At 46.6% G+C, this 22,246-nt stretch overlaps 1 protein-coding gene across 2 annotated transcripts; it reads right to left on the reverse strand.

The window, feature by feature from the left end:
• Nucleotides 1-751: 751 nt before the first annotated feature.
• Nucleotides 752-21,562, reverse strand: BRI3BP (BRI3 binding protein). Of its 2 annotated transcripts, XM_088828101.1 has the most exons (5): nucleotides 21,215-21,562; nucleotides 9,874-9,976; nucleotides 9,473-9,475; nucleotides 1,964-2,044; nucleotides 752-1,563 (listed from the first exon to the last, which is right to left on the reverse strand). In XM_088828101.1, the coding sequence occupies exons 1-5, from the start codon at nucleotides 21,419-21,421 to the stop codon at nucleotides 1,142-1,144; spliced, it is 816 nt and encodes a 271-aa protein (XP_088684227.1). In that variant the 5' UTR covers nucleotides 21,422-21,562; the 3' UTR covers nucleotides 752-1,141. The 2 variants fall into 2 exon arrangements, with proteins under 2 accessions (XP_088684227.1, XP_055261060.1); XM_055405085.2 differs by lacking the exons at nucleotides 1,964-2,044; nucleotides 9,473-9,475.
• Nucleotides 21,563-22,246: the final 684 nt, after the last annotated feature.

Raw genomic sequence — 22,246 nt, forward strand, 5'->3', positions numbered from 1 at the left:
TCTTCACCACTAGAGACCACCTAAAATGAAGCTACCACAGATTCCAAACCAAAAGCACCTAACACATATATTGTAAAAATTTCAGATAAAATAAATCGTATCTTCTCCAAGTCTGGTGGGTTTTTCTGCTTATTGTTCCTGAGAATGCTTTATAAGCAGCAACAGACTTGAAAGGTTATTAGCTGCTATGGTTGGTTTTCCTTCTAAGGTCCTGAGTCAACCAAAAACCAAAATGAAATAAGTATACAAAAAACCCTGGAGAGTGTAGCTTTCCTAATATATCCCCCTAGCTGGCCAATGGTAAAATTAGGACTCAAATTAGATACCTGAATGAGCTTCAGTGCTTGCTCAGGCAGTTCTTGGTATCAAACTCCAATGATATTTCTTTGCCTGGTTCTTGAATTTTCCTTTAGAAAATGTGGAGGTTAAAATACATATAGAAAGAGGAGGGAATCAGGTTTTCTACAAATAATGACTTCTTCATTTAGAAATCTGATTGAGGAGGGCTTCGTTGAATCATCTAGGATCTCAAAGACATTGAGTTTCAACCTTGAAACCCAACAGTCCACATTCAGAAGCGACACGATTCATCAAATCAACATCAACCAAAACAACATGAAATGAAGGTCACAGCTTTGGAACATGAAAAGAACGCACACAGACCTCACCCACCAATCCCTGTGCTGCAAAAGCAAACACTTGCCTTGAAACTTTTCTTAAAGGTCGAATTAGCAATTTCTTCCCCTCTGTGTAAAGTTTTAATAAACTCAACTCGATCTGCCTTTATTAAAAAACCTTACAAAAGATGTATTTAAATGCTTGAAAAAATTAACTTTATGCTCTATGCACAGATAAACTTCTCTTACTGTACAGCTAATGTGGTTATATCCTTTGTTTAAAAAATATTTGTTTCCACTAATGACACTTGGTGGGTAGTCCTACATCAACGATCTTGTCAATTCCTCCCAGATGATGTCCTAACAGTTGACACGTGGCCGGAAACACCCTCACAAAGCGCCCCTCTCTTGCTCAGGCATGTTTATTAAGATTGTTTGGGGTTTGCCGTTCTTTTTTTTCTTCTTCTTTTTTGTTTCCGGAGAGAGGGCGCTGGTGCGGGGGGAGTCGGCCGGCTGGCTGGTTGTCACTTGCTGTTGGGGCGGTCAAGACTCTCCAGCACACGGGTGAGGCGGATGTTGAGCAGTCTGACCTGGTTCTCCAGTTGTTCCAGCTTCTCCTCCACGCTGGGGCCACTGGGGCTGCCTCGCCAGTAGAAGCCCATGGGCCCGGTCATGAAGTAGATGGCCACCACGAAACACAAGGGCAGCACGGCATTCTCAGGCTCGCCCTCGTACTTGTGCAGGATGTACACGCAGGACATGGAGAATAGGATGACCCGCACTACCCAGAAGAAGCGGCCGAACACCACGTGCAGGGTGCTGAAGGTGAAGCCCAGGGTCAGAGACAGGAACCAGTAAGCCAGGAAGACGACGCCCACCAGCAGGAGTGCCCGGGTGGGGCTGCTGGACACCGAGCTAGGGTTGAAGTACTGGGACAGGTTCGAGACTGCAGGACAGAACAGAGGGACAGCGGCCAATTACAGGGAGTCACGGGGCTTCTCTGCGAGCTGGGGTGGGTGGCTCAGCTCACTGGCTGGGCCTCTCCCACATCCTGAGAAACTAAAGTTGGCTGCCTGGGTATAGAACCCTGGGAGAAGACAGGGCAACACTGTTCTATCATGTGTTTAAAACACCTTTCAGGTAGGGCAGAGCCTGCACACTGGCCTTCAGCTGCCTGCCTTCCTGTCTTCCATACCCAGCATTAGGCTGGGCGCACAGCTGCCTAGGAGAAGGGTGTTTCCCAGCCTCCCTTGAAGTTAGCTACATAACTTAAGTTTTGGTCAAGGAGAGGTGGGCAGAAATGCTTTGGGATGCCTTCCTAAAAGTAGTGGGAATAGGCCCTTTACCTCTTCTTCTGCCTGCTGGAATGTGGATGCGATGGCTGGTATAGGAACAGCTGTCTTGGGTCATGAGGGAAGGGAAGTCACCTATTGGGGAGCAATAAGATGGAAGGGGCCTTGGACCTGAGGAGAAATGTGCTGCAAAGCCACCTACCTGCCTAGCCACCTACCTGTGAACTTTTCACATTAGAGAAATATAAGCTTCCATCTTGTATAAGCTGCTGTAATTTGGGGGTCTCTGTTACTCACAGCCAAACCTAATCGTAACTGGTACCCACACATGAAGTTCCACCTTAATGGAGTGAAATGGAGGACGTGCATCTTCTGTGTGCCCGACTTAAGAAAATTTTCAAACAGAAAAGTTAAAAGGACGGTAATATAAATACTCCTATCGAAATCATCTAGGTTTAACAATGGTTAACATTTTGCTCCATCCCTAGTTACATACCCTCCCCCTTTTTTTTAACCAAACCATTCGAAAGAGGCAAACATCATACTTCAGCATGCAACTTTCTCTCCCACGTTTATTGAGACATAACTGACATACAGCACTATTTAAGTTCACAGTATACAGAATAGCTTGACTTACATTGTGAAATAAGTTTTGTTAATATCCATCATCTCCACAATAGTGTAAAGCAAATGTGTTGCAATTAAAAATACATAAGCAAAACAAAAAAATGTCCATCATTTCATAGATAGAAAAAAAAAAAAGTTTTCCTTTTCCCGAGAACTCTGAGGATCTCCTAACTCTAATAAATTTCAACTATACTGCACAGCAGAGTTAAATACAGTCATCACGTTGCACATTACACCCCCAGGATTCATTTATCCTATAACTGCAGTTTGTACCTCTTAACCATCTTCCTCCAATTCCCCTAATTTCCATTCACTGTCTCTGGCAACCACAAATCTGATCTCTCAATTTATGAGTTTTTTTTTTAAGATTCTATATATAAGTGAGATTATACAGTAACTGCTTTTCTCTGACTTATTTCACTTAGCTCAATGCCCTCAAGGTTCATCCATGTTGTTGCAAATGGTAGGATATCCTCTTTTATGGCTGAAGAATATTCCGTTGTATATAGACACACCAAAATTTCTTTATCCATTTACCTGTCAGTGAACACTCAGGTTTGATTTCATGTCTTAGCTATTCTAAGTAATGCTGCAATGTACATGGCCGGGGACAGGGTGGGGGTGGGGGTTGGCAGTGATGTGTAGTTCCTTCTTTGATGTACTGTTTTTGTTTCCTTCAGATATATTGCCAGAAGCAGAATTGCTGGATCATATGGTAGTTCTACTTTTAATTTTTTTTTTTAATTTTATTGGTTTATTTTTGGCTGTGCTGGATCTTGGATGCTGCATGCAGGCTTTCTTCAGTTGGGCTGCAGTGTGTGGGCTTCTCATTGTGGTGCCTTCTCTGGTTGCAGAGCGCAGGCTACAGGGCACGTGGGCTTTAGTATTTGTGGCCCACTGGCTTAGTTGCACCAAGGCAGGAGGAATCTTTTTGGACCAGGGATGGAACGCGTGTCCCCTGCACTGGCAGGCAGATTCTTATCCACTGCACCACCAGGGAAGTGCTCTACTTTTAAGTGGAACCTCCCAACTGTTTTCTACAGTGGTGGACTAATTCACATTCCCACCAACAGTGCCCAAGGGTTCCAACTTCTCCACATCCTCAGCAACGTTTGTTCTCTCTTACCTTTTTGGTAACAGTCATTCTAATAAGCAAATTAATATTTAATTGTGGTATTGATTTGCACTTCCCTAATGACTAGCTTGAGTGAACTCTGGGAGTTGGTGATGGACAGGGAGGCCTGGCGTGCTGTGATTCACGGGGTCGTGGAGAATCGGACATGACTGGCTGAACTGAACTGAACTGAATGACTAGCAGAAACTCCAATACTTTGGCCACCTCATGCGAAGAGTTGACTCACTGGAAAAGAGTCTGATGCTAGGAAGGATTGGGGGTGGGAGGAGTCGGGGACGACAGAGAATAAGATGGCTGGATGGCATCACCGACTCAATGGACATGAGTTTGGGTGAACTCCGAGAGTTGGTGATGAACAGGGAGGCCTGGCGTGCTGTGATTCATGGGGTCGCAAAGAGTCAGACACGACTGAACGACTGAATTGAACTGAACTGAATGACTAGCAATGCTGAATTACTGGTAACACAGTACCTTTTCATGTACCTGTAGACCATTCATATGGAAGGAATATGTTTCCTTTTTTTCATAAATATGAAAACATTCATATTCATATGTTTCCCTTTTGGGGAAACAATGTTTATCCAGGTCCCTCATCATCCCCACACCCTTCTTTTCTCCTGGCTGCACCATGTAGCATGTGAGATCTCAGTTCCCTGATCAAGGATTGAAACTGCACCCCTCAGCAGTGAAAGCTCAGAGTCCTAACCACTAGACCATCCGGGAATTCCCTTTTGTCCATTTCTAAATTTTTTTTTTTTTTTGCTATTGAGTTATATGAGTTATCTATTTTGGATATAAACTCCTTAATAGGTGTTTGCAAATATTCTTCCATTCTGTAAGTTCATTTTGTTGATAGTTTCTTTGGATATGCAGAAACTCTCTACTTGATGTAGTCCCGCTTGTTTATTTTTGCTTTTGGTGTCAAATCCAGAAAATCACTGCCAACGACAAGGTCAAAGAGCTGACTGCTTGTTTTCTTCCAGGAGTTTTATGGTTTCTGGTCTCACATTTAAATCTTTAATCCGTTTCGAGTTAATTTTTGTGAGTGGTGTGAAATAGAGATCTAATTCCATTCTCTTACATGTGAATGTTTTCCCAGCACCACTTACTGAAGAGATCGTCTTTCCTCCATTAACCACGCTTGGCTTTGTCAAACACTAGCTAACCGTATGCACGTGATTTTATTTCAAAGCTCTATTGGTCTATGTGTCTGTTTTTATGCCAATACTATACTATTTTAAGCTCCATGTTTTTTTAAAAAAATATGTTTATTTACTTATTTGGCTGCACCGGGTCTTAGCTGTGGCACAAGGAATCTCTGATTTTCATTGAGGCATGCAAGATCTTTAGTTGTGGCAGGCAAACCCTTAGTTGCAGCATGTGGGATCTAGTTCCCTGACCAGGGATCGAACCCTTGCCCCCTGCAGAGAAAGTGCAGACTCTTAGCCACTGGACTACCAAGGAAGTACTTGCTCTAGCAAATTAACTGAGCAGGAGAAGGAGGTCACGGGGAACTTCTAGTTTGCAGCCAGTTGCTCAGAAGCATGGGTGATGACCTGGATTCATGATTGGCATCCAAAGTGGAGGGTGGTCTTGTGGGACTGAGCCCTTTGCCTGTGGGGTCTGATTCTGCCTCTAGGTAGACAGTGTCAGAACTGAGTTGAATTCTCTGTCACCCCATGGTATCTGCACATTGCTAGCTGGTGGTGGGGGGAAGCCTACACACACACACACACTTTGGAATTTGGTCCAGGAACCTTCTTCAGTCACATACCTAGGGCAGAGTGGAGCTGGTATTTCAAGGTAGAGTCTGGCTGACAGAGCCACCCAGTCCCTGAACTGTCCTGAGGCAGCCTCCAAGAGGAATCCCTACTTCCCCCGTTTTGTCATAAGTGTCACAAAGGCTTCGAGACTTCAGAGAAAGTCAACAACTTGAAGATGGGAGACTGAAATCCCTCCTTCTGACTCTGGTGGACACTGAGTCCAGGAAACATGGCAAGTGTGAACTGAGATGTGCTGGGCCAAATACAGACTAGATTTCCAAGACATTAGTATACCCCAAAATGTAAGACACCTCGTTAATAATTTCCTATTGATTCCAAGATGAGATGACAATTTTTCTTCTTGTGGCTGTGCTGGAGGCTTGTATCAAACCCACACCCTCTCCAGTGGAAGCATGGAGGTTCAAGAGAAGTACCAAGATGGCAATATTTTTAATCTATTGGGTTAACTAAAACACCTTATTCACTGGTTTCTTTTTACCTTTTTAACATGGCAATTAGAATATTTAACATCACATATGTGGCTGGCATTCTATTTCTACAGAACCACTCCAGGCTAAGGACTCTCCATTTTAACCAATAACTTGAAACATTCTGAAGCAGGCAATTAAAGGATTGTGCTCACGGATGCATTCTGTACCAGAAAATCCAACTCTGGAGTCCAGTTTCCTGCAAAACCTTTTATACCTTCAAACATCTCAGAGTAAGACAAAGACTCCAGAGGTCTTCAGATGCTTTGAAACTTAACACATCAAGGGGAAAAAAAACCACAACACAGAAGTGAGTTCTTTCACCTCCAAATGTGCCAGCCACCCTTCTCATGAACATTAGTATTCAGGGCCTCTTGGCTTTGGAAGAACTCTTTGATCTTTGATCTTCACTGTGGCATGCGGGATCTTTAGTTTCAGCACATGGGATCTAGTTCCCCGACCAGGATGCTGACTTGACTCCAGTCTTTCATTTCAAGCCGAGTGCAATTTCTTGCAGTCAGGTTTGTTTCTCCAGGGCTTATTGGTCAGGGATGGAAATACCAAGAGTTTAATGATCTGGGCAGGTGGTGAAAATGTATTCCGAGTGGGATTGCACTCAATTGCAGGAGCCAGGTTCCGTGTTGACTCAGCCGGAGTCCCAGGAGGGGCCCTCCGTAGCCCCAGGGGGCTTTGAGCTGCATAGCAGCCTCTCAAATGGCGATGCTGCTGCCTCTGATTTTCTGCCTAAGGCCTCTCAGAGACTGAATTCGGTGGTTCAAAGCCAGAGGGTGGGTTCCCAGGGATGGTGGGAATGACAGTGGGTGCAAACCAGGGTATGGGTCTCGGCCAGCAGCCAGTTCAACTCCAAGGCCTCGGTCTCTGATCTGTAAGGTGGGAATGTCAGAGCCAATGGAGAGGGTCGGGGGTGGTGGGTGGATTCAAAGAGATGGTGCTGGAACTCAGACAGTGTATTGGTTTCCTCGGGCTTCTGTAACAAATGACCAGATGTGGTGGCTTCAAGCAACAGGAATGGAGCCTCACTGTTCTGGGGGCCAGAATTCTGAAGTCAAGGTGTGGGCGGGGCTGCTAAAGCTCCAGGGGAGGCTCTCTCCCTGCTCCTTCTGGCTCAAGTGGCTTCAGCTGGTCCCTGGCTCATTGACTGCACCCCTCCTTCTCTGTCTCCATTTTCACATTCACATGGCCATCGTCTCCATGTGTCTGTGTCTCCGTCCAAATTCCTCCCTTTTTAAAAAATATTTATTTTTAATTATTATTTGGCTGTGTCGGGTCTCAGCTGCAGCATGCGGGATCTTCGATCTTCACTGGGGCATGCGTGATCTTTAGATTCAGCATGTGGGATCCAGTTCCCTGACCAGGGACCAAACCGGCGCCCCCTGCATTGGGAGCATGAAGTCTCATCCATTGGACCACCAAGGAAGTCCCTTCGTCTTCTTATAAGGACACCAATCGCTGGATGGAAGACCTGCACTAACCTAGGATGACTTCATCTCAGCTTTATTACATCTGCAGAGACTTCATTCCCCAGTAAGGTCACATTCACAGGTGTGGGGGTTTCGGGGGCACTTTTGGAGAGGGACACAACTCAACTCACCAGAGCAGTGAAGCAGTGGGGCCAACAGGCCTCTAACTCTTATTGACAATGGGCCTTTTTGTACAGGGACAGAGCCGGGGCCGAGGTTGCAGCCTGGAGAAGGCACAAGACTTTGCTCACAGGATCTCAGAGGGGAAATGAGTAACACACACACATACACACACAGGAGGAGGACAGGAGGTGGAAGAATGCGAGTGTGAGAACTGAGGTTCCTCACACAAGGTGGTTAGGAGGGGCTTCTTGGAGGAGGTGCCATTTACCAGAGACCCAAGCATGGGAAAGATGGGAGCAGGCAAAGGGCTAGGAAGATCGTCCCCAGCAGGGAACACATAGAGACTGGAAGGCGTCAAGGACCCGGGTATGTCCAAGGGCTGGGCAGTGTCCTTGGTGTGAACCTTGTCAATTTAAAGTGCATCAGGAAATCACTGGACAGTTTTAACAAAAGTGACTTAATCTGACTCTTATGTTTTGTTCTTTTAAAATCACTAACCAAAAAAGTAGTAATAAAAAAAAAAAATCACTCTAGTTGATTTGTCGAGAAGGGACCCTGGTTAGGAGACAAGCAGGAAAGCGCTCACCCAGCAGGCTTAAGGCCACTTTCCAGAAAGGTTTGCAAGTTGGGCCCTTGGCCAGCATCTGGGAATGTGGATTTCTAAAGTGTGAGATTGGGATGCATAAGAAATTAGTGGCCTCCAACCCCATTTCTGGCACAGGCTCCTAAACCCCTTGCGATTCCCTAAGTGATAAGCGCAATAAAAGTGTCTTGATAATTCACAGCCCCTTTCACACATACCTGTGTTTGTTTATCAGGTGATTCTGAAAAGGCTCTAAAGATGTAGGCTGGTTGCCAAGGGAACCAATTTGGTTATTAGAGGGTTGAGGCTTTCGATTGACCCTCCTGACCTCTTGGGAGGAGGTGAAGGTTCAATCAATCACCAATAGAATTCAGAACATGGAAGCTCCGAGTGCTACCCACAAACCATGCCCCATGCATCTCCTTCACCTGGCTGTTGCTGGATTACACCCTTTCAAAAAAAACCAGTTATCTACTGAGTAAACAGGTTTCCTGAGTTCCACAAGCAGCTCGAGCAAGTTACTTGAACCCAAGGTGGGGACGGGTCATTGCTACCCTTGATCTACACCAGCCGGTCGGAAGCACTGGTGACAACGTGGACGAGTGTCTGAAGTGGGGGCAACTGTGGGACTAAGCCTTTGACCTGTAGGATCAGATGCTGCCTCCAGGGAGGCAGGCTCAGAACTGAGTTCAGTCTGGGCCTGGAGGTTTTGCACAAACAATGTGGTTCACACTGCTGTTTTCCTTCCGGGAGTCTAGAATTTAGAAGGTGTGAGGCAGAGGGTAGCTACATGACCTGCCCCCCACTAAACACCCTGAGTGCTGAGTCTCGCCTGGATGTCCCTGGTTGAGGACACCTCATATAGGGAACAAAGCGTGTCCTGTGTGACACCCCCACCCCCATCCTGGAGAGGGCTCTGGGGACCTGTGCCTGGTCCCCAGACTTCACCCCACATGTCTTTCCCTTTGCTGATGTGCGTGTGTCCTTCCCTGTAACACATCACCGCTGAGGGTACCAACAAATGCTGGGTCCTGGGAGTCCTTCTAGAGATGCATGGGACCTGGGGGCGGGGGATGGTCTTGGCGACCCTGAGAGACTGCTGCAGGCTTCCTGGAGAGAGGCAGCAGCCTGGACTACGGCCATGAGCTTGAACTCAAAGGGTTCCAGCAGCTGCCTCCTGATTCTTGGACCAGCACATTGACTTCCTGGGGATCACACATTGTTCCTTCCAATGATTCTGTGAGCACCTCATTCTCTGTATTAAATTGCTTTCTGTCTGAGTAACTGGAGTAGTTTCTTACGGACCCCGACCACCCAGACTCCACCTCCAGTCCCCAAGGTTTGTCTGAGTGACAGTCGTGACCGACTCTTGGTGATCCCATGGACTGTAGCCCACTAAGTTCCTCTGTCCATGGGATTCTCCAGGCAAGATTACTGGAGTGGGTTGTCATTTCCTTCTCCAGGGGATCTTCCTGACCCAGGGACTGAAGCCAGGTCTCCTGCACTGCAGGCGGATTCTTTACCATCTGAGCCAACAGGGATGCCTAGGGACTGACAAGTTGGCACTACCCACCTACACCTTCTAAGCAGCATCTGGGAATCCCAGCCATTTACAAACACAACGATGACAATAAAATAGGTTCCCTTGTGTCCCCTCCACCCCTGTAGTCTTCTCCAGCACCACCCGCCCTGGACACCACTCCCATAATTTGAGAAGCACCAGCATGAAACACTGCCTTCAAATGAATGCCCCCCAACACCTACCGTCGAGTCCAAGAACTTCCAAGAGCTCTGCCCAAACTTTCCACACTGTTTCCACAAACATGTCCACTCCCAGCACGAACCTCTCGGTCAGCCTCGTCAGGAACTGCAGAAATGAGAGAAAAGTCATTACCGACTCGGCCACAGCTTCTTTCTTCCTAGTCCAGCCAAGTTTACAGGTGAATGAAAAAACTCAACCAGCGGATGACAAAGGCCACCCCAGGGCTTGGCCAAATGGCCCTGTGGATTAATGGAGCATGGGACTAGCTGGGGGCGCCAAGAACCGAGCGAATATGGTCAAATCTCCCTCCTGGACTTCCCTGGTGGTCCAGCGATTGAGACCCCACCTGCCAATGCAGGGGACATGGAATCGATCCCTGGTCTGGGAAGATCCCACATGCTGTGGGGCAACAAAGCTCGTGTGCCACAACTACTGAAGCCCATGAGCCCTAGAGCCCATACTCTGCAAAAAGAGAAGTCACTGCAATGAGAAGCCTGCACATTGCAACTAGAGAGTAGTCCCAGCTCTCTGCAACTAGAGAAAAGCTGCCTGCAGCAACGAAGACCCAGCATAGCCAAAAATAATAAATAAATAAGAAAAATATACTTAAAAAAAAAAAGAGTCTCCTTTCCACAGGTGGAGGGAACGATCAGAGAAGCCAGAAGCCCTCTGCAAAGCTGCTCACTACACTTCTGATTACTCCTGGAGCCCTCTGCTGACTCTTGTCAAAGTCCCTGCCTGAATTCTCATTTCTAAATGGTGGGAGGTGTTGCAACCAACCTATTTCACCTGGAGGCCAGGCGCTGCTGCATGGGAGCACCTCTAAAGGGTGAGAACAGCGGTTCTCACAGTTGAGTCCCATCGTCACGTCTCGGGCATGTGCAAACGATAGAGACGCACCTCCACCCCAGTTTTAAGGAGCCGGGGGCCTGGGAGGGCTGCAGTAGCTCTCCCAGTATGAACACAAGGTGCAGTTTCATTTCACTTTAAGTGATATGCTATACACACGGTATAAAGTCTCACTTCCTACAACCTGAATCCCCTTCCAGAGACAGCACTGTTACCACCACTCGCTTACGGATCTTCCCTTATATGCCCAGACAGGCACAGCAGATAAGACGACTCTGAGCTGCCAATGCAGGGGGCCCAGGGTTTGATTCCTGGTCAGGGAACTAAGATCCCACATGCCCTGCAGTGTGACCAAAAAATAAAAAGAAAATGATCCCACCCCCACCTACTAAATTATACACTTTAAATGGAAGGACTGTATAGTATTAATATCTGAATTATTCCTCAATAAGTTGCTATTTGAAAACCGGATAGCATAACATTGCAAATCAACTATACTTCCCTTATTGGCTGCATTTCATCTCTGTTGTAGCACTCAAGCTTAGTTGTCCTGTGGCACGTGCAATTTTATTGAACCAGGGGTGGAACCCATGTCCTCTGCATTGGCAGGGGGATTCTTAACCACTGGAGCACCAGGGAAGTCCTCAACTATACTTCTATTTAAAAAAAATTTTTTTTTAACTGAAAGAGTAAAAAATAATAATGGAACAGTTGACATTAAAAAAAAATCATGTGGGAATGACAGAAGTAAGTATTTATGTCAGGGAGAAGAGAGGTCCCTGGACCTCTCTTGGATAGGGGTAAGTGGGTGGGGGCATTTTGGAGAATGTACCATCCCCTGGAGAGAAGACACACTGGTGTCCGTTTAGTTATAATTATTTTTTTTGTTAGAGAGTTTCACTGATGTATCATTTACATACCATAAAGTTCTCGTCTTAAAAACGCACGATTCAATGTTTTTTTTTTAAATCCCCATAATTGAATTTTAGAACATCTTCATCACCCCAGAAGGAGTCTTGTCCCCATCCGCAGTCGCTCCTCATTCCCTCCTCCCCTCAGCCTAGGCAACCACTAATCTTCTTCCCGTCTCCACGGTTTTGCCTTTCCTGGACTTTCTGTACAAATGGAATCAGGCAATCCGTGACCTTTTGTGCCTGGCTCCTTGCACTCTAAATAATAATGTTAGGCTTCACCCATGTGGCAGCATGAATCGGTACTTAATTCCTCTTTCTTGCCAAATAGCATTCCCTTCCAGGGTTCTCCACGCTTTGTTCCTCCTCTCGTTATTCTTTAAAAGCACGCACAATTTGTGCCCATTTGTCCACAGGTAGCAATTTCTACAATTTGTTCAAGTGGAGGAAAAGGGAAAGGACTCCCTGGGGCACCTGGGAACAAAATTAGCAGGCCTTTCAAGGGCACCAGCTCCCCTAGTAAGGGTGTGAGAAAGTAGCTATTTTGGGAGGAAGAGACATTACAGCTTCTGCCGCCGCTGACCCTCTCTGTGCCTCGGTTTTCTCAGCTGTAAAATGGGGCTAAGGAAGAATGGACATTAGGGAACTTCCCTGGTGATCCACCAGTGGGTAAGAGTCCATGCTCCCAATGTAAGGGGGCTCGGGTTCATTCCAAAGATCCCACGTGCTGAAACTAAGACCCAGTGCAGCCAAAAAAAAAAAAAGATGTGGGGAACCCATAGGTTGCCTGTGTCAGATCTGAGGATGGCTGGGCAGCAAACCAGCGCCCCCAGCAAGGTTGGAGGTCCTGTCCTCTGTCCAAATGGAATCATCATCTCCTTCCCACCAAACAACTGTCTTTGGGCAGGCACTGGGAAACCCACAGGGCCAGACAGGACCTGGCTGTGCTCAGAGGAAAGGTCAGGCCCATCTTGGGGACAAGCCGGGGCAGGAAAGGGTGATACATGGAAAGGCTCATCGTGGGCCTTTTGGACTGGGTAGGTGGGAACACTCTGCCCCCTGGGGCTGGCACCGCTCACTGTGGCTTCTGCTCCAGCAAGTTAGTCCTTGGCTCCCTGTCTGTGTGAAGACACAAGACCCTGAGGGGTTGCTGTGAGCAGCACTGTGTTCCTCCAAATCTCAGTGAAGATGAAATGAGGTCAATGTGGAGGACTTGGATCCAACAGGACTGGGGTCCCTACAAGAAGAGATAGGGGGCTTCCCCGCAGGTCCTCTAGTGGTTAGGATTCTGTGTGGTCAATGCTACAGGCGCAGGTTCAGTCCCTGGCCAGGGAACTAAGATCCCACATGCTGTGCAGTGTGGCAAAAAAAAAAGTTAACACTGCATTTGATGGAAAAAAAAAAAAAAAGAAAGAAAATGAACCCACTTCAGTATTCTTGGCCGGGAAATCCCATGGACAAAGGAGCCCGGTGAGCTACAGTCCAAAGGGTTGCAAAGTCTGGCACCACCATGCCCATGTTTAACTGAATCTCTGCGGTACACCTGAAACTAACCCAACATTGTAAATCAACCATACTCCAGTAAAAAAATTTTTGAAAGGAAAAAGAAAAAAAAAAATGGGGACACAGACATGCACAGAGAAAAGACCACGTGAGGACACAGGGAGAAGACAGCCATCCGTGAGCCATGGAGAGAGGCCTCAGAAAGAAGCAGCCTAGTTTACACCTTGATCTCAGGTTTCCAGCTTCCAGACGAAATTTCTGGGTGAGCCAGCCAGACTGTGGCCCTTCCTCACGGCAGCCCTGCAGACTAAGGTGGGGTTCAGTGAAGCCCAGAGCCTAAAGCGGTTCACAGAAATAGGTGGAAAGCCAAACCAACGGCACAGGTTGGATGTTGTTTCTACAACCTATAAAACACGGCCAATATTTTATAATAACTATAAACGAAGTATAATCTGTAAAAAGTGTGAATGTTATACACTGGGAACTCAAGACTGTACAGCATTGCACAATCATATACTGCTGCTGCTGCTAAGTCGCTTCAGTCGTGTCCGACTCTGTGCGACCCCATAGACGGCAGCCGACCAGACTCCGCCATCCCTGGGATTCTCCAGGAAGAACACTGGAGTGGGTTGCCATTTCCTTCTTCGATGTGTGAAAGTGAAAAGTGAAAGTGAAGTCGCTCAGTCGTGTCCTACTAGTAGCGACCCCATGGACTGCAGCCCACCAGGCTCCTCTGTCCATTAGATTTTCAAGGCAAGAGTACTGGAGTGGTTTGCCATTGCCTTCTCCCAATCATATACTACGGTACATCAACTATATACCTCAATTCAAAAATTTAATAATAGAATTAAACAAAACAAATCAAACCAAATAAAACTTGGGCATTCCCTGGTGGTCTAGTGGTTAGGATTTGGACTTTCACTGCGGTGGCCCAGGTTCAATCCCTGGTCAGAAACTGGATCCCAATTCAAATGAAGCACTTTTGCATAAAGATGTTTTGAGTTGGTCAGGGAAATAGAAAAATGGGTTTGGGATGGTTATTAAAAAATTCTCAGGAGCTGTGATGATGGTATTGTGCAAAACATTTTTGCAAAATGTTTATCTGTTAAAGACGGAGACTGAAATATTCAAAAGTGAACCAATATGTCTTGGATTAGTTTTAAAATACTATGCCAGGCTTCAAACATTTTTTTGATGGCGGAAGAGATACAACAAGAATGTCAAAACTGGGTGAAGGGTATAGGGGTTCATCATACGATTCTTTCTCCCTTTGTGTCTCTTGGGCAATATTCAGGATGAAAAGTTAAAATTAAAAAGATTCAAGTGAGCCAACTCAGGAGGCCCGCGGCCGCGGCCAGTCCAAGGGAGAAGACACAATTACTCCAGCTCAGCGTTTCATCGCCCAGCCCCATCCTAAATCTGGAGGGCGTCCTAAACTCTCCTCACCCCCATTACCCCCAAGCACATTTAAACTGGCCCCCAAGCATCTTCGTAAGAAAAGAAGCAAAGGAGCAGTTGAGAGGTTGAGTAGGATCTAAGCAGGAAGACTAAGTTAATAAGAACTGAAGTGCTGGAACACACAGAAGCATCAGGAATGAATTACAAAGGGGAAAAGGCACCTCTGGGAGGGTGGGTCAAAACAATGGACAAGATGACAACGTGTGTCCTGCCACGCTGCCCTCTTAAAGACACAAGGCCCTCAGCAAGAATTCTTACTGGAATGGCTGGTCCTCAATCTAACCCTGAAGAAACAGATTAGATGCATCATGGGACAACTGAAAAACCAACTGGGTGTCAAAACCACAGGGATAGGGGCTTTTCTGGTGGTCCAGTGGTTAAGACTCCATGCTCCCAATGCAGGGTGCTAGGGTTCGATCCCTGGCTGGGTAACTAAGGTACCATATGATATGTGGTGAGGCCAAAAAGTAAGATAAACCACAGCGAGAAACCATGTCAGTCCCACTAGAATGGTTACACTCAAAAAGACAGACAACCATCAACAGATGAATGGAGCAAGATTTGATATATATAAACACACACACAAACCACAATACTAATCAGTCATAAAAAAAAAAAATGAAATTTTGCCATTTGCAACAACTTGGATGGACCTGGAGGGTACTCTGCTTAGTGAAATAAGTCAGACAGAGAAAGACAAATAATGAGACGTCCTTGGTGGTTCAGTGGTTACAACTCTGTGCTTCCACTGGACGGGCTGCAGGTGCTGGTTGGGGAACTAGGATCCAACATGCTGTGAGGCAAGGCCAAAAAGAAAGACAAACACTGTATGATAACACTTTGGAGGGAATCTAAAAAATATAACAAAATAATGAATGTAACAAAAAAGAGGCAGACTCACAGACAGAGAGAACAAACTAGCTGTTACCAGTAGGGAAAGGGAGGAAGGGTGATGGACAAGATAGGGCTAGAGGTCTAAGAAATACAACTACTATGCATAAAATAAGTCACAAGGATATACTGCATAGCACAGGGAATATAGCTGATATCCTATTATAATAGCTATAAATGGTATACAGTCCAAAGATATCGAATCATTGGGTTGTACACTTGAATCTAGTATAATACTGTAAATCAACTATATTTCAATTAAAAATAAATTGAATTAAATATATCCAAGGGGTGGTGGGGAAGACAAGAACATATGTTGGCGAGGATGGGGAGAAACTGGAATCCTTATATACTGCTGATGGGAACGTCAAATGGTACAGCTGTACAGAAACTCCTTGAAATGTCAGAGCTGCCATGTGCTGTGCTGTGTGCTTAGTCACTCAGTTGTCCAACTCTCTGCGACCCCATGGATTGTCCATGGAATTCTCCAGGCAAGAATACTGGAGTGGGTTACTATGCCCTCCTCCAGGGGATCTTCCCAACTCAGGGATGGAACCCAGGTCTCCCGCATTGTGGGCAGATTCTTTACCGTCTGAGCCACCAGAGAAGCCCAGAAATTCCATGCCTAGGTACATACTACAAAATAAACATATATTCATGGAAAAATCTGCACATGAATGTTCAGAGCAGCACTATTCATAGTAGCCAAAAAGTGGAAACAACCCAAATGACCATTAACTGATAAATGGATCAAAGAAAAACCCTAAGAAGGAATGAAATACTGACAAAAGCTTCAAAGTGGATGAACCTTGAAAACGCGATGCTTCGTGAAAGAAGCAAGATGCAAAAGACCACCTACTGTCTGACTCCATTTACAGGAAATGTCCAGAATACATATGCAAATCCATAGAACAAAGAAGATTATGGGCTGCCAGGGGTTGCGGGAGATGGGGTGACCGCTAAGAAATTTAGGGTTTCTTTAAGGCGGGGAGGAGTGATGAAAATGTTCAAAACTGATTGTGGTGATATACAGAAATGTGGTAAAATGTACAGAATGTGGTGATGTACAACCCTGCTAAGTATAATAAAAGCCACTGAACTTTCAGTGAATGAATTGTACAGTATCTGAATTATAGCTCAATAAAGCTGTTAAGAAAAAGAAGATATGAACATCAATGTTATAAAAGCACCCCCCACTCCCATTCTCAAAAGAGTAAAGGGACTTTGATAGATTAGAAGGAACTAAAGAGGCATTAAAACCAAATGCAATGAGCTGTTGATTGGGTGTTGTATTTTTTTTTTAAGCTATAAAGGAAATGTGAATATGGGCTGTATATTACAAAATGTTATTGAACTAAACTTAAGTTTTGGGGCAAAGGGGCCATGGTATTATGGTTCTGTAGGAGAAAATATCATCATGTCCACAATTTACTTTCAAAAAAGTGTTTGTGTGTGTGTGTGTGTAGAAAAAAACAAACAGTTTGGGGAGAATATGATGATCCCAGGTGGAGTGTCTCTCACTATTGACTTATTCAATTTTTCCAGCTTTTCAAAGAAAAAGTCAGACAACATCATTTTGATGATGGTGATGTTTTCAGGGGTATATCCATATGTCAAAATTTACCAACGCGTACATTTTTGTCCCACTTTAAATGTGTGTAGTCTATGTCGATAACACCTCAATAAAGCTGTTAAAATGTTGGTGGGGGGAAAAAAAACACTGGAAAGTGTCAAAGTTATTCTGCTCAAAATATTTTCTTACAAAGCAAAAAAAATGCCAGCCTCTTAAAAAGAAAAAGACTAACAGTTTCAGTACTGGCAAAGGAACACAAAAATCAGTTCCCAGTAAAGATGCCACTGGATTCCGTAAAAGTAAAAAGATCGTCTATCTCACAATAAAATAATAAAACCAAACAATTTACTGACACCTCGTTGGAGAGGTATTGGAAAGCAGCCCTCATATGTGTGATAGGAATGGAAACTGGTGTAACTGGGAAACATTTCAGTAATTTCTCTCAGTACTCAAAATGTATATGAACTGGAACTGTGTATAAAGGACACGGCAAACAAAGCTAGTTTATGTTGTCAGAGTTAGGAGAGAGGTTATTTTTGGGCTAGGGAACTGGACCCCTATATTTCCAGTGCGACGTGTGGGTCACATGGACATGTTTAGTATATGACAATTCATTTCACTGTATACTTAACACAGAAAAGTGCACTAATTATATTTCAATTAAAAATTTTAAAATGCACAGACCCTTGCCCAGCAATTGAATTTCTAACAATTTACAGACAAACTTGTATATGTGCTCTCCAAAAAATTTAAATAGAAAAAACTTTACTGCAGCCAGGATTGGAGTGGCCAATCCAATCCCATCGGAAACTAACAAAACATGGACCATCAGGAGGAGTTGGTCAAATGAGGGCACATCTTTATACTAAACACACCAGATGAATCCTTCTTATATCTTCTACCATTTTACTAAACACGTAGTCAGTGTCTGGTATTGTACACGACTAGTCACATTCAACCTGCCAATGTATCTCCTTTGCACAAAGGAGACACACAGAGGTCAAGCAACCAGCCCAAGATCACAGAGCTAGTAAGAAGCAGAGCTGGGATTCAAAACCAAGTCTGTGGGAGAGCAAGGCCTAGGCTCTGAACCAGAACGGCTGGGGTTAATTTTAGACAATTCCTAGATAGAACATAGAGTGTTTCATTAAATACCCTCAAATTTTACAACCCACTAAGCAGGTCTGGCTTGTTGAAAACTATAGTTGCTAGTAGATTCAGTTTTCCTTTAATTATAATTAACAGAGCAATTTCCCCAAGCCTGGCTGGTCTAGGCTACACTCCACAGGAAATGTCAGGGAGCCTCATTTTGGATGCTGCACTGATTGAGGGGCTCAGGGAGGGTCATGACACCAAAATACCAGTGAAGGTAGCAGCGTGGACTCCAGACCCACTGTGTACACGTGTGTGTGCATACTCCATCGTGGCCGACTCTTTGGAGCCCTCTGGGTTCCTCTTTCCATGGGATTCTCCAGGCAAGAATACTGGAGTGGGTTGCCATTTCCTACTCCAGGGCATCTTCCTGACCCAGGGATCGAACCTGCATCTCCTCCACTGACAGGCGAATTCTTTACCACTTCACCACCTGGGAAGTCCCACTGTGCCTGGGTTCAAATCCTGGCTCTGCCACCCAGGCTGACCTGAAGCCAGTCATTTTACCACTCTGTGCCTCAGTTTCCCTGTCTGTAAAATGGAAATATTAACAGTGTCAACCAACCTTATAGGCCTGTTCTAAGGATGAAGTGAGTTATTTTATTTATTAAAGGACTTAGAACAGAGAGCATTTATTTGCTAGAAGGGATGTCGCCCAATTCACAAATTGCTGATTAAAGCCAATTAAATCTTAAAAAAAAAAAGGCATGGATTTCCCCGGTGGTTCACTGGTTAAAACTCTGCACTTCCACTGCAGAGGGCATGGGTTTGATCTCTGGTTGGAGAACTAAGATCCTTCATGCTGCTTGGCCAGAATAAAGGAGGTGTATTTTAAACAAATGTGCGTGCTAAGTTGCGTCAGTCGTCTCTGACTCTATGCGACCCCATGGAATGAGCCCGCCAGGCTCCTCTGTCCATGGAATTCTCCAGGCAAGAATACTAGAGTGGGTTGCCATTCCCTTCTCTAGGAGGTTTTCCCGACCCAGGAACCCACGTCTCTCATGTCTCCTGCATTAGCAGATGGGTTCTTTACCACTAGTGCCATCTGGGGAGCCCTTCAAATATGTTTAAATTATTAACAAATATTAGTATTATGGTCATCTCTATAGAAAGCACAAACCTTGCTTTACCTCAAAAGGAATTCTGATTTCAAGATTCTCAGATACTTTGCCAGAATACAGGTGTCTTATTGATACCAGCCCACATCTGAACCCCTAAATATCTACTTTGTATTTCATGTCTGTGAATCTCAGATTCCTAGATAGAATAATCAGCCTAGACATGGTGGCTTGTGCTTAATCCTCCCCCAAAAAGGCCAGACTTCTTTTTGCTGTGAGTGAAAGTAGCTCAGCCGTGTCAGACTCTTTGTGACCCCATGGACTTTACAGTCCATGGGATCTCCAGGCCAGAATACTGGAGTAGGTAGCCTTTCCCTTCTCCAGGAGATCTTCCGAACCCAGGTTTCCCATATTGCAGGTGGATTCTTTACCAGCTGAGCCACAAGGGAAGATCTTTTTGCTGTAAAACAAATGATTTCTGCCTTCAAATGGCTAAGGCACACAGCAGGAGGGAGGTGCAGATTCACCCTGCATACTCAGGCAGTCTGGATGGCCACTTCTCTACACTCAGAGGTTCTGTGCTCTCCCTCTGTAGCCAGCTACAAAGAGATATTCCCCCGCCCCATTACCCACAACCTTTACAGCCTCTCAGAACACCCAGAATAGAGGATGGTCAGAAGTCAACAGCTTTTCTAACAAATTAACCTATATTTCATCTCATCCAGTTAGAATATTCAGCCAGTCTGATTTGGGGTTTAATGTTTTCTTTCCCCTTCATCTCAAGCAGCAGAAAACTTTTTTTTTAAACCTGAAAGCGCTGCCAGCAGGGCTAAGCAACCGAGATTTGAGCCTTGGCCAGGATATAACTAACAACAGTATCTGACACTGATTCAGCCATGACTCTGGGCCAAGAAGGGACCAACGATTCATAATTACAAGAGGATATGATTACTATCCCCATTGAAGGAATAAAGAGACTGAGCCTCAAAAAAGTGAAGCCACTTGCCTGAAGCCATCCAGTCAGAGCTGGAACTTTTCTCTACTCCAAAAGCCCAGGGCTGGTGCAAAGAGCTTAAGAGAAGGAACAGTATGGGCTGTACTCCAGGAACCGCCTGACCACATGCAACCGTCCCCCTTATTCACTTCCCCTTGCTCGGTGGACTTTTACCCCCAGTGGCTCACCCAGCTGCCGAGGTCAAAGCAGGGAGAAAAAGGGCTTCTCTGGAGCGCTCAACACCATCCCCAGGGGCCAGGGGCTCCTCAACAGCTCCAAAGTAAATAAAACGCTCCAAGTGAGAGGCCCAGCACACAGTAGGTGCTTAAACGCGTTACTGTGCCAGGTTGCCAAAACAACGGAGCTGACTGCATTACTCTCATTCTTAAAAAAATAACAGTAAAATAATAAAAAGCCTAAATATCTTCAAAGCAGAAGGAGGAGGGCCTAAGGTGCTCAGGGGAAGTGGGTCGGCGGTATGGCTACAGGAAATTCGAGGTTGCTGGGGAGAGCGCAGCAGCGTGGGGAGAGGGCACCGGCGAGGAGGGCGCCCCCTGGGCAACCGCCACGGTGCCTGGCTCACAGTAGGCGCTCATTCAAACGTGTTGAATGAATGAATGAGAGGCGCGGCGGCCTCAGAGCTGCCGAGGGGAGGCCCGGACCGAGTGCCCCCGGGAGCAAGGTTCAAGGAGAAGTACCGCATGGAACACAGGGCGCGCGGAGGCCCTGCGCACTAGACCTGCGCCGGAACTCGCCCCCAGACACGACGCTGGCCCGTCCCGGCTCGAGCCACAGGCGGCAGGCCCGGAGCCCCCGCCCCAGACCCGGGCCTCCCTCTTTCTGAGCCCCGGCCGGCCTGCAGCCCCGGGGGCCGCGCACGGCCCAGGAGGGCCCTGGGCGCCAGGTGCGCGGCGGCCGAGGCAAGGTGACCGCGGGCGCGGGCCCAGCGCCCACCTTCTGAGCGGCGCGCACGTTGTCCTCGCCGAACAGGCTGCTGACGCTCTGCGAGAAGGTGTTGACCGTGCGGCGGTAGCTGTTCTTCTCGGTGCCGCCGCGGCTCCGCGCCCCCTGCGCGCCCGGGGCCCCCAGCCCAAGCAGCAGCAGCAGCAGCAGCAGGAACCCAGTCCGGGCCCGGGGCCCTCCCGAAGCGCGCGCGCCCATCCTGGAGCCGGCGGGATGTCGAGTCAGGAGGAAGGATGAGGGCCGCACGGTGGGACGCCGCGGCTCCGGCGGGGATGGCGTTGGCGCGCTCGCGGGCCGCGCGCCGCACCTCTGCCCGCGCGCCGCCGCCGCCGCCGCCGCCGCCGCGCCACCTGCCCCGCCCCGCGCGCAAAGGCGCGACGGCCCTGCCCACGCCTTGCCCCGCCCCCGGACGCGGGACCAGCCGACGACCTGGCGGGAGCGCCGGCCGTCTGTGAGGTTACCGATCTCCCCGGCCGCCTCCCCCCCAAGCCCTCTGTGACCTGGTGGGGCTTTAAATCTTTCCTTTAAAAAAAACAAAACTTTATCTTAAACTTTTCTATAAAAAGCAACCCAAGATTGTAAAGGTGAAACAGCCCCAACAGGAACAATGACTACCATTGATCGGGAAATATGAATTACATATATTTCGCATATCGTTGAATTTATGACACCCAATAATCGGCCACCTTTGCCGATGGCAGGGGCACCAGCTTACTCATTCATTCGGAAATATTGAAAAGAAAAGCGTTAAGCACTCCCTCCTGCCCTTCTTGAACGAACTCTATTTCAGAGTCAGAAAACAGTTCAGAACGGGAAGTTCGTTTTAGGAAATCCAGGTAGTAAATGAAAAGGGAGTGAGAGAGATTAAAAGTAAGTTTGCTCCCCTTATTGAAATGATGGATCCAGGCCATGATCATCAACAGACTGAAACCAAAAGGTGACATGTTGGTGGAGAACTTGAAAATGGAGGGGCCTGGACCCACCAATCTTGCTGGTAGAAGTACCAGAGCCACCTGTGTGATG

Source organism: Moschus berezovskii, chromosome 19 (genome assembly GCF_049115385.1).
Source record: "Moschus berezovskii isolate FMDL1 chromosome 19, NW_MosBer_1.0, whole genome shotgun sequence".
NCBI lineage: Eukaryota > Metazoa > Chordata > Mammalia > Artiodactyla > Moschidae > Moschus > Moschus berezovskii.